This window comes from Malus sylvestris, chromosome 7 (genome assembly GCF_916048215.2).
Source record: "Malus sylvestris chromosome 7, drMalSylv7.2, whole genome shotgun sequence".
NCBI lineage: Eukaryota > Viridiplantae > Streptophyta > Magnoliopsida > Rosales > Rosaceae > Malus > Malus sylvestris.
The window spans coordinates 3,256,554-3,269,540 of NC_062266.1; the positions used below are offsets into that span (position 1 = coordinate 3,256,554).

Here is a 12,987-nt window from a genome sequence, read left to right on the forward strand (position 1 = left end):
AAGATTTTGACGTATGTTGGCCATAGTTAAGAGACACAACACTCATTCAGTTAGGGTATTCTCGAAGTACTCATCATCATGAAAGTGTGGGCGCAAGCGGAATCGAAATTGGAGTTATAAACGAGCAAAGTTAAGGATGAAATTGTAATTTGATAATAATTTGGATTTCTCCAAACAATTCTGAGGTGCCACGTGGAGGGCCGTGAATAAGGGAAATGGGCTCTGCCTAATTAGAAAATGAGGAAGGAGGAAACGGGAGAAGAGATGAGCAACACTAGATTCCTTACGACCCAGTTCCCTTCCGTTGACCTGACCAGTATTCGAGGTATTTCAACACCGATTCCATCGTTTTCTCGACGAAACGACTATTGCCACCACCTAGAACCAGCTCCATAACCTCCATTCTTCAAGTTCCACCTCAAATTTGGGTGAATTTGGCTTTGAAACGGAGAGAAACTCCCAAGGGTGAGTTCATGGGTGTCTCGGTGGGGATCCACCGTCCGTGCAGCCATCAATGTCGATCAAACCCACCAAAATACTTCCCTTGAACCTAGGAACTATGACCAGTCATTTGTTAGGACGTTGGGGTTCAATTTGGTAACGATTTGAAGAACACCCATATTAGGGTTCCGGCTGATTCAAGACAAATTGGAGCATTTCCCGGCCAAATTGGACTTGGCTACAAGTATAAAACTTTCTCTACTTGTTGAGATCTTCATTTCTATAAATTTTGGTAATTTTTTGACATATGTGAATTTTCCGGCGAGTCGAGGCAGCCGATTGCCACCCACAGCTGCGCGTGCGGAGGCTCGTGGTCAGAGGTTCGTCGATGATATTTTTAAGATAAATTAGATGCCTTGGGCTTAGTTCTGATAGTAGGATGGCGTAGGTTGATTGTTGGAACCTAAATTCTCTACGATACATTAATAGGTCATTATATGAATCGATGATCCGACTGTTGGATCGTCACCAAAATTTAAAACATTATAGTAAGTAATATTTGAGGACCATAGAAACTTACGGATCGGGAATCCGACGTATGGATCTTCCCGAATTAGATTTGTAAGTTTATAAAATAAAACGTTAATCGCCATTTGGTTTTGGCAATTAGCGGAGATCCGACCGTTGATTCGTTCCAAAAATTTAGTATGTTATTCTAGAAACATAATGTGGATCTTTGGAAGTTGCGAATCGGAAATCTGAGTTGCGGATCTCCCAAATTGAGTTACATAGGGTTATAGACCCTACTGTCGATCTTTGATTGACGGTTGACTTTTGGTCAATGAGTCTCAAATCATTCTAGATCGTCCGTAAGGATGTGCTTTATGTAAATTACATGTTCTATCAGTAAGGATTTTGAGATGTGATTTGATATTTGCTCTAGGCGATGGTCGTTCGTGACATCTCGATATTCGTGCTAAGGAGTTGTAGCGCGGACTCCAGATGAGTGGGCTTTTGGGTTATATATATATATATATATATAGACACGTATGTATGCTTTATGTTTTTCGCAGAAATTGTTTTAAATGAAATGTGATTGAAGTGCCATGTCATAATGTTACATGATGCTGCAGAGGCCCAGGTAAACTACAGGTGAGTACAGTATGATGTTAGTGGTTGTGATGTATATGGTTATGCTTGGATGCATTTAGTGCTCATTATCCCGCACCCTAGTGTTAGTGCTGCCGTTCGTGGCCAGGGCACAATCCTTCACGTGATGTTCACCTCCTGCACCGCACGTTCACTTTGGATCTAAGTTTAGTGCACAGCCCTGTTGTACATACCACATTAGGTGGTTCCGACTCGTAGGTGACCTGCGATTATTCACACAGCCTTCACGTGATCGTAGCACTTGAGCGTACATATTTACACCTAGCCCTGTCGTACAGACCACATTAGGTGGTTCCGACTTGTGTACATGAATATATTATAAGCTATAGAGTAAGCCGTACAGGTTACGTTAGGTGACTTCGGCTGACATATCATTTTACATTGATTTATTTCACCTGGCTTACATATTTATTGTTGCGATAGTTGGCATGACATACACCTTGTTTCCAATGCTTTCGAGAATGATTTCTATATACGTATGTAGTATTATTTTCTGGGAAATTATACGGGTTTTATGGTGAGAGGTTATTATATTTTCTAAGGAGAAAGATGTTTTCAAAAACTTTGTTTTTGCCTACTCACATTTTCTGTTTTGTACCCCTCTAGGTTTTAGTTGCTGAAAGTTCGTATCGACAAGGATTCTTGACGAATCTCAGTATAAGTGGCTACCTTTGAGGGTATGATCTTTACCCACATTACTGTACTTTACTTATGCTCTGACAACACATGTGAAGTGGGTGCATACCCGCTCACCAGCGCACTCTGATATTTAGACACTTTTAGGTTTAAATTTACTCATATTTTCCATATCACTGCACTTTATGGCTTTGTCACCTTCCAGGTGTCGGCCATCACAACTTGATTCGGAGTCCTAGTGAACATTCTGGATCGGGTTGTGTCAACAATTTTTATGAAATCAATGCCATTCTAAATTCCTTTGAGAAAATAGCTTGAGTGAGAATCCGTATTCTAATTACTTGTTTTTAAACGAGCAATATAAAATTATTTTCTTTAATTTCTCTTCAATTTTTTTTTTTTTCTAATGAAAAAAGACCTGGGCCTAAATATGTTGAACTTTGACAAGTGGGCCGTCACTCGATCAAGGAACCTCACTAGCCCACAACAAAAACACCACCCAAACGACGTCGTCGGCATATAACCCAATGAAACCCTAGGTCATAAAACCTCCCCACTCACATCGCTTCCTCATTCACTCTCTCACTTTGCCCGCCGCTGTAGTCCGATCCCTCCTCTCTCCTCCCTTCCCTGTCGCTGTAATCCGATCATGGTAAGCACGTACCCAATCATCTTCCGATCGCCAACCATCTGTTTGCGTAAATGCCTCTGACAATCTTTCGTTTTTGATTTTTCAGGCGCCGAAGAAGGACAAGGCACCGCCGCCGTCGTCGAAGCCGGCGAAGTCCGGAGGAGGCAAGCAGAAGAAGAAGAAGTGGAGCAAGGGAAAGCAGAAGGAGAAGGTGAACAACATGGTGCTCTTCGACCAGGGCACCTACGACAAGCTCCTCACTGAGGCCCCCAAGTACAAGCTCATCACACCGTCCATTCTCTCCGACCGTCTCAGGATCAACGGTTCCCTGGCCAGGAAGGCCATCAGGGAGTTGATGGCTAGAGGCTCGATCAGGATGGTCTCTGCCCACGCCAGCCAGCAGATCTACACCAGGGCTACCAACACCTAGGTCTCTTTGCTCTTTCTTGTTTAATTGTCGTTTCGGGTATCGTTATATGTCGTTTCAGACTATTTAGCGTCGATTTTGTTTAATCTACAATTTTATGGAAACCTAGAGATTTTCTTGGCTTGATGAATTACTATCCATTTTTCACCTAATATATGCTTCAGCCAATGCTCGGTTCTTATTTGTTGAAATTGATTTTTTTACTTGCCTGCTCTATATATGCCGATTTTTCACTTTAATCGTAATGAAATATAATGCTTTTCGGGTATTCACCACCGAAAATGTCTTATGTTTTTGTAGTTAGTCGGCTCAATCGAAAATGTGTTATGTTTTCGCATAGTAGGCTTTTCAGGCATAGGATCCTCGACTACCCCGTTGGTGTTCCTATATTTGCAGTGTTTAGGGTTTGACTTTTGAGGCATGAAACACGATTGCTTTTGTTTAAAGCTCAAATTTGATGGTCGCTAATGTTGATCAGCCAATACCGTGGAAATGATCTTCTGCCGATGGGGTTATGTGTTGAATCTGACGCTCTTTGTGTTATTTATTTTCTGTGCTTGGAGTTGTGGTTACGTAGCGCAATGACGTTCTAGGATTCATATAGCCGACCCCACTTTGTGAGAAAAAAGGCTTTGTTGTTGTTGGAGTTGTGGTTATGTAAAATGTTTCTGGGGACACGTTGATTTGGATTAGCGTAATGCGAGTGACTTGTGTAACGATTTATTGCCTAGGAATGCCGATAAGTTGAATATGGATCGTTAGTGGGAGTGTGGTAGAATGGTACTTCCAAGTGTAGGCGGGTTCGTAAGGGATTGGAGAGCAGTTGTTTCAAGACCTTGGTTTTTCGCTCATGTCTGAAATAGTTTCCAGCATCATCTCTCTCCTTGATATCCCAGTTTGATCTCCGTAAATTATTTTCCCAACACATGTGCTATGAGGCTATGAGTATGCATAAGCCCTTGTGTTATACAGAATTGGTTTCGCAGTGTGGTGTGTTCTGTCAATAATGTGGTTCAAGGCGATAATCGAACGAACCTAAGAACCGATGGACGTGGATGATAGTAAGCAATGTCGCATAAGGTCTAAGTAACGGGTGCTATAGCGGTCTACGGACTTTTGTTCCGACTCTTCACTGGAGGACGCGGTTGAAACCTGGGGGCAGGCAGAAGTAGCGGTACAACGTTTCTTTCCTTTTCCTTGCTCTTGTTCAACATTGGGGTCAAAAGATGTCTCCAAACATCTCCAATTCCCCTTCAGTTTTTCCAGGTCAACAATGTTCTTAGCGAGTAGTGGAACTGCAGGTTGTAATCTTTTATATGCATTGAATAAGAGCTCTTAGTTCGGCATTTCGGTCGTCTACAATCTTATCCTGCAAGCAAAAATTACGAATTAGTTTTCTAAATACACAAACATGAACAAAAATAAAGAGAAACTAAACAAAAGTAAAGCCAACTATAAATAAACATGTAATGCAAATACAAAATAAAACTAAGGTCGTTTAGTCAATTTATTGTAGTAAATACATTGGCGGTTCATAATGCTTTTACAATTTTCATTCATCTGGCCTTAGTTTTAAAGGAAAACTAACGAAAAGTCCTCAAAAACTTTGGTTTTAATGAAAAATGATAAATAAATGTGTAAGTGTTGTGGTCTATTTTTATCTGACAAAGGGAGAGGGGTCGGCGGCACAGGAGAGAGGGAAGAGAGATGTGTGTTTGTAGAATTGTAGGGGAATGTGTGTGTTGTTATCCCTCCTACATTGTGCCTCTATTTATAGTAGTAAAGGGAGAGAAGATATTCCTTCTTCTCCAAGTAATACAAGTTGTAATAGGAAATGATAACTAGAATCAAATATAATCTAGGATTTACACAATCATACTTAAACTATGAATGTTCACAACACTCCCCCTTGAGTGTGTAAATACTCAAGGTAGATTTAGCATCATGCAGAAGTTGAGGAAGTCGACTCATCGACACTGATTCCAAGGAACAACGCTTATTCTCAATAAGGTAGGAACTTGCATAAGTAGTAAGTCTCACTAAAAAACCCTAAGGCTATGCCAAGAACCCGAGTAGGGACAAAATCCATAGTCTAAGGAAAAATGTATGAGAAATGCAAAGTCAAAAGAAACGTCTACAGGACGTCATCAGGGATATGACCAGCCCAAGGTGGGTGCCTCGTTAAAACCTAGTTAGGTAGCAAAAACCCATTGGGAAAAATGCTCCTAATCGTAGGGAAAAAGAGTACATTAAGATCAAGCAAGTATCTACAGGATACTCCCCCTAAGTTTGACATAATTCCAAAGAGAAATAGCAAAGTTACAACTTAGAAAGTTTACGCATACCAATTCCATGAACAAGCTTCTGAAACGTCGCCTTCGGCAGTGATTTGGTAAAGATGTCGGCCATATTGTCTTGTGAACGGATTTGCGTGACTTCAATTTTCTGATGCTCTTGTTGTTGATGTGTAAAGAAAAACTTCAGCGCAATGTGCTTGGTGTTGTCTCCTTTGATGTAACCCTTATTGAGCTGTTCGATGCAAGCTGCGTTGTCCTAAAAAATCATCGTCAGGGCATTAACGGCGGGATGAAGATCGCAAGAGCTTTGAATATGGCCCACTACTGCTCTCAACCAAAAGCATTCCCGAGTTGCTTCATGTAAGGCGAGAATTTCAGTATGGTTAGACGAAGTGGCAACTAAGGTCTGTTTAGTTGACCTCCAAGAGATTGTGGTGCCTCCAACGGTAAAGACATAACCCGTTTGAGAACACGCCTTGTGCGGATCGGATAAGTATTCAGCATCGGCATAACCAACAAGGCGAGAATCAACCCGATAAGCATAGGGTGCGGCATCACTCGAGGATTCGTAGGGATAAAACAAGCCCAAATCCGTAGTACCCTTAAGGTAAAGAAAGATGTCTTTCACGCTAGTCCAGTGTCTGTGTGTTGGTGCATTGTTGTATCTTGCCAAAAGATTAACAGCGAATGAGATGTCGGGTCTAGTGCATTGAGTTAAGTACAATAAAGCGCCTATCACACTTCGATAAGGAACTTCAGGCTCCAAAATATCTTCATCATCCTCCTTCGGACGGAAGGGATCTCGTTTTGTATCTAGCGTACGAATGACCATATGAGTACTTGAAGACTTCGCTTTATCCTCATTAAAACGGTGCAACACCTTCTGGGTGTAGTTCGATTGATGTACTAGGATTCCATCCGAACAATGCTCTATCTCGAGACCGAGACAGTATCGAGTCTTACCTAGATCTTTCATCTCAAATTCCGACTTCAGGTGCAAAGCAGTTCTTGCGAGCTCTTCAGGAGTTCCGATGAGATTCATGTCATCGACATATACTGCAACAATCGTAAATCCGGAATGTGACTTCTTAATGAACACACAAGGGCATAGTTCGTTGTTCACATATCCTTGACTAGTTAAATACTCACTTAGATGGTTATATCACATTCTTCCGGATTGTTTCAAATTGTAGAGTGAACGCCTCAGCCAAATTGAGAGCGTGTTCTGGGGTTTGGAAATATTTGAACCAGTTAATGTAAGTCCTTCGGGAACTTTCATATAAATTTTTGTATCAAGATCCTTATAGAGATAAGCGGTTACTACGTCCATCAGCTGCATATCTAGTTTTTCGGAAACTACCAAACTAATAAGGTAGCGAAAAGTAATCACATCCATAACGGGTGAGTAAGTTTCGTCATAGGCAATCTCGGGGCATTGCAAGAAACCTTGTGCTACAAGACGAGCTTTGTAACGCACAATCTCGTTTTTCTCATTACGCTTCCGAACGAAAATCCACTTGTAGCCAACGGGCTTTACATGTGGAGGAGTAGGAACTACAGGTCTAAACACCTTACATTTCGCAAGTGAATCGAGTTCGACTTGGATTGTTTGTTTCCAGTTTGACCAATCAGCTCTACGTTGACATTCATCATCGGAACGTGGTTCAATGTCATCACTCAACATGATCTCAGTAGCTACTGCAAATGTTAATGCATCGTCGACAATCATCTCATTTCTACACCACACATCATCTAAGCTAGCATAATAGACCGAAATCTCACGATTCTCGGGAGGAGGATTCGTCTCTTCAAGGACGCTTCCGTAATCTACAATTTCCTCATGAGTTGGGTAGAATGAGTAAGCGATAGTCGGATTCACGGTAGGCTCTTCAGGACCTTATGCCATGGTTTTCCTCTTCCGGATGTGTGAATCCTTTGAACCAAGGGGTCTGCCACGCTTTTGTGTAGGGGCAGATGATTGGCTAGCCGCTAATGTACGTGGATCACCAGAATTAGTGTCCCGGGCTTCCAGAAGGGCAGTCCGTCATACATTTGGTACATCCATCTTTCAGGCGTATTCGCAGCTGGAATATGTGATCTTGTCATGCGCGCTAGATCGATGAAAGCATCTGGCATGCTCTGAGCTATGCTCTGGAGATCTAATATGTGCTGCACTTCAGCTTTGGACTGAGCGGTGTGGGGATCTAAATGAGACAAAGTGAGAGTCGTCCACGATAATTCACGTCGTTCATTAGGAACGTTGACGTTCTTATCTCCCCCTAACGACGGGAAGATTGTCTCATAGAAGTGACAATCCGCGAAACGAGTGGTAAACAGATCGCCTGTCAAAGGTTATAAGTAACGAATAATCGAAGGAGAATCATATCCGACATAGATTCCCATCCTTCATTGAAGCCCAATTTTTGTACGTAAGGGCGGCGAGATCGGCACATATACCGCACAACCAAAGACGCGCATATGCGATATGTCGGGTTCGCATTCGGTGACCAACTGAAGGGCATTAAATGGTTGTGTCGCAATAGGCCTCAGGCGGACCAACTTTGCTGCGTGCAATATTGCATGGCCCTAAGCAGCGATCGGAAGCTTGGTACGTATGACCAACAATTGAGCAATCATTTGTAACCGCTTAATGAAAGCCTCTGCCAGGCCGTTCTGGGTGTGAACATGGGTACATGATGTTCAACTTCAACCCCAACCGACATGCAATAGTCATCAAAAGTTTTAGATGTGAATTCTCCAACATTATCCAATCGAATAAATTTGATCGAATAATCAGGGTGGTGAGCCTTGAGCTTGATAACCTGAGCCAACAGTTTGGAGAATGCAGCGTTCCTTGTGGACAACAAGCACGTGTGACCAACGTGTGGAAGCGTTAATCAAAACCATAAAATATCTAAATGGTCAGCAGAGAGGTTGAATCGGTCCACAAATGTCCCCCTGAATCCGTTATAGAAAAATGGGAGATTCGAACGAATCTTGTCATAAGAAGACTTAGTAATAAGCTTTTCCATAGAACATGTTTGACATGCGATTTCATGGATCGAACCTAAGCTTTGGGTTAGTGGATGCCCGTGTGAAGATTTGAGGATACGACGCATCACTATTCGTCCAGAATGTCCCAAATGATCATGCCAAAGTGTAATTTCGTGCGCGGCACCTGTGGTAGGGCCGGCCACATAGTGGCATTCTATGGGGCGTATGGTCGTAGTATACAGACCACTTGGGATACGCTTCATGTTCTCGAGAATACGCTTCTGGCCATATTCGTATGAAGTTATGCACATAAATTCAACTCCGTTTTCTACATGGGTTTCAGCATGGTAATTGTTATCTCTAATGTCCTTGAAACTGAGTAACGTTCTTCCGGAACGTGGAGAATAGAGTGCCTCAGCAATGGTCAAGATTGTACCATTGGACAACATTATACATGCCTTACCGTATCCTTCTATCAGGTTGGATGGGTCTGAGAGGGTTGTCAGAGGTGCATTCTTAGGTATGAATTTAGTGAAATAGATGCGTTCACGCAAAACAGTGTGCGTGGTTGCACTATCTGCCAGACAACTAACTTTCCCACTAGTCATACCTAGAATGAAAAATTAATTTGAATCGGTCACATGCATAAAAGTTTATAAAAACAAATATCAATTCAAAATAATTTCATTTATTCAAGGATTAAAACTTAATATCCAAAACAAATCACCAACGAATAATCCAAAACATAAAGGAAAATTGTTCAAAATCAAAAAAAAAAAAAAGGGGGTTCGGCCACTAGGTGGAATTCGGCCCTAATGGTCTTATTTTAACTAAGAAATAAGTCTATGTCTAAGATTCTAGTCTTCCATAGGAGTGGTGTCCTCTTGAAAGTCAGAAACCTCCATTTTTGTAGTCTCCGGTTCGTCCACTTGTATGAAGTTTGATTCAAACTTCTTACGACGAGAATGATATTCATCTACAACCTTCTTGGGAGCTCGGCAAACACGGGACCAATGGTCCTTTGAACCACAGTGATAACACATATTGTCATCCATGGTTGTGGGTGCTTTGCCCTTATTCTTGAAGTTCGGGGCCTTAGGAGCGAGGTTTGGGCGCTTCTGGGCTTTGTTTCCTCCTTTGGATGGGCCTTGGCTCTGTTGACCTTTGTGGGATGGCTTCTGGCCGCCCCTACCACGCCTCTTTTGGCGTGTTGGGTGCTGATTAGTGCTATAATGTGCTTCAGGCACAGCAATAGCCCAGTAGGTCGAGCTTGATGATTTTTCATCAACAGCTGGTTCTGCTTTTCAGCAAGAAGTAAAACAGAGATCAAATCCGAGAACTTGGTGAACTTCTGAGCTCTATATTGTTGCTGTAGGACAATATTAGAAGCAGAGAAGGTCGAGTAGGTCTTCTCCAGGAGACCCTCTTCAGTCAAAGTTTCATTGCAAAACTTGAGAAGTGATCAGATTCGACAAACTTCATAATTATATTCATTCACAAACTTAAAGTCTTGGAAGCGCAAGTTCTGCCAGTCGTGTCTTGCTTCAAGCAAGAATATGTCATTTTGGTGATCGAAATGATCAGCCAAAGCGACCCATAATGCACGTGGATCCTCCTCAGCAAGGTACTCAGTTTGCAGAGCGTCATGGATATGTCTTCAGATGAAGATCATAACAGTGACTTTTTCAGCTTCGCCAACAAGTTCATCTGTTGCTTCTTCAATAGCAGGACGCAAGTTCTTTGCAGTGAGGTGGAGCTTCACATCTTGAACCCACTTGATATAGTTCCTTCCAGAGACTTCCAAAGCGATGAAGTCGAGTTTGTTCAAATTCGACATGTTCCTATCACAAAATAGATGGACAAGATGTGGTTAGTGTAATGGAGAAAAATCAATCCATTCACATAGGAGTAGAACATACAGGTTCTAATAGACATGTATTGGTAATTTTGCATGAAAAACTTCGGGTTTTCATGGGTGATATGTTTAAGTGAAAACTTCAGATTTTCAAACAAGGCATGTTTATAAGAAACTTCAGGTTTCAAAGTAATTATGAACTTCAGGTTCATATATTCCTGCAGGCAAACGCAATATATATGCAAACAAAGATGCAACAAGTATATGCAAGAGATATAACTTGTAGGTGTATAATTATAATTGAATTAATTATTTGGACTTTGGGCCAAATTAACAATGTGGGTGAAAAATATAAAAACCCAAATTATTTAAAGATATTAAATAATAAAATCTCGAGGGCCTAAAGTATGGGCAAAGCCCACGGGTGGCTCATGGGTGAGCTGCAGGCTCACGGGGAGACATGGCAAGAGAAATGGGTTGCTGTAGGCAGCAAAAAAAAATTTCTTTGTTTTTTTTTTCACACACGGGCTGCTTCAGGCAGGTCCAAGAAAAATCAAAACAAAAAAAAATTTCCTTTTTTTTCTGGCTGGGCCGCTGCAGGCGAGTCCAGAAAAAACAAATTTTTTTTTTCTTTTTTTTTTCATCAGGCCGAGAAGAAAATGGGCCAAATGGATGGGCTGCAATCTAGGAGCCCAGATGGCAAGGCTTCAAGCAGAACACCAAAGCCCGGAGGGCTGGTGTTTGTAACCGTGTCCATCTAAGCCTTAATGGGCTCGGGTCTGAACCAAAAACACCCCAGTGTGTGCTGGGTGTGTATCACCGGGGAAGAACATCAGTTTTGATCGACGACGCCATTGCAGGTGGTCGTGTCGGGGTTGTTGGGGCTCGGAGTGAGTCACAGTTGTCATGGACAACCACGGAGATAAGAGAATCTCAACGTTTCAACAACTATAAAACCCTAAAAATTGAAATCGAATTTTCGAGAAAATTCCGACGAGATTCCAGTGAATCTTGGTTCAATTGCCGACATGGTACAACTTCAGGTCGTCGGGAATATGAACCAAAGGTTCAGGGTTGTGGCTGCAGGCCATGCCATGGTCGGGGACACCATGAAAGGTATCGAATTTCTGGGTTTGGGGTTTTAGAGCTTCTGCTCCGTGGGTTTTCTGGAGAAGAGGAGAGGTGCAGGCTCTCGGTTTGGCATGGAGACCCCATCTGCAGGATGGTCACGGGTTCGAAAGAACCCTAGGTCCCAATCGCAAAAAATTTCTCTTTTTTTTTTCATTAATTCAATTAGATGCATATATAATTCAATGAATCACATATTTACTTTGATGCATATGCAAATAATAGTTTCAATGCATATACATATGTAAGATTCAATTCATGGCAAATATCAAATTCACATAATTGCAGCAATTTTGGTTATGAGGCATACACAATTTATGTAGAATCTAAAATACGTTAAACGTAAAGTTGAGTCATGCATCATGGTGAATGTTCATGCTATCAGGGCTTGCAAAATATCGAGTTAAAAGCCGTTGTTTTGAAAGAACCTGATTGTGTGATGATATGGATGAACTGGTTTGATGCAGAAAAAAAATTCTCCAACGTCAGATTCCTAATCGCAGCGGTAGGAGCGTGCTGATAACGTGTTATGGTCTATTTTTATCTAACAAAGGGAGAGGGGCCGGCGGCACAGGAGAGAGGGAAGAGAGATGTGTGTTTGTAGAATTGTAGGGGAATGTGTGTGTTGTTATCCCTCCTACATTGTGCCTTTATTTATAGTAGTAAAGGGTGAGAAGATATTCCTTCTTCTCCAAGTAATACAAGTTGTAATAGGAAATGATAGCTATAATCAAATCTAATTTAGGATTTACACAATCATACTTAAACTAGGAATGTTCACAACAGAAAGTAAATACTACCAGGATAGATAAAAATGTCATTTTTCATTAAAAGTGAACAGTACCGGGAGTATTTCGTTAAAACTTCCTAGTTTTAATTATTTTTTACAAAGGCTATATTTATATAATAAATTATAATATAAACGGTTCTAATAAAAAACATGAAAATTCATGAATTAGCAATGAAATTTTGAGTAAAAACTCATACTCATCGTCATTTGAATGGTCAAGTATTATACTTTAAATTTCAAGCTTAATTTCCTTATTAATAGCATTAGTAGCATTTATCCTAGCATTCGATTCTTTTGTTCGGAGTTCAATTTTCTCCTTACCCAATATCGTTTTTACAAAAATAAGAAAAATGTTACAATATATTTTGGTCTCTAATATAAACGTGTTGTTTCACTTAATTTTTGTGTTGATGTGGTGGGACTATTTATTTTTTATTTTAGTAAAAAAAGGCCAATTAGTGGCTTCGTTACTGTAATTTACCTTTCTTGGAGTGGGAAGATTTGTAGAGATATTTCAGCCTCTCTTGAAGGCTATCATGTGATTCACACGTGCCAGAAATCGAATCTAAAACGTGCCTGTGAAATACGGATATGAAATTCATCATTTCACTGTTGAGC

General features: G+C 41.1%; 1 protein-coding gene across 1 annotated transcript; it reads left to right on the plus strand.

Annotated features, from left to right (window-relative positions):
• The first annotated feature begins 2,778 nt into the window (after positions 1-2,778).
• LOC126630491 (40S ribosomal protein S25-2-like) lies at positions 2,779-3,496 on the plus strand. Its single transcript, XM_050300610.1, has 2 exons — positions 2,779-2,899; positions 2,985-3,496. Exons 1-2 carry the CDS (start codon positions 2,897-2,899, stop codon positions 3,306-3,308), a joined length of 327 nt encoding a protein of 108 aa, XP_050156567.1. The 5' UTR covers positions 2,779-2,896; the 3' UTR covers positions 3,309-3,496.
• The last annotated feature ends 9,491 nt before the right edge of the window (positions 3,497-12,987 follow it).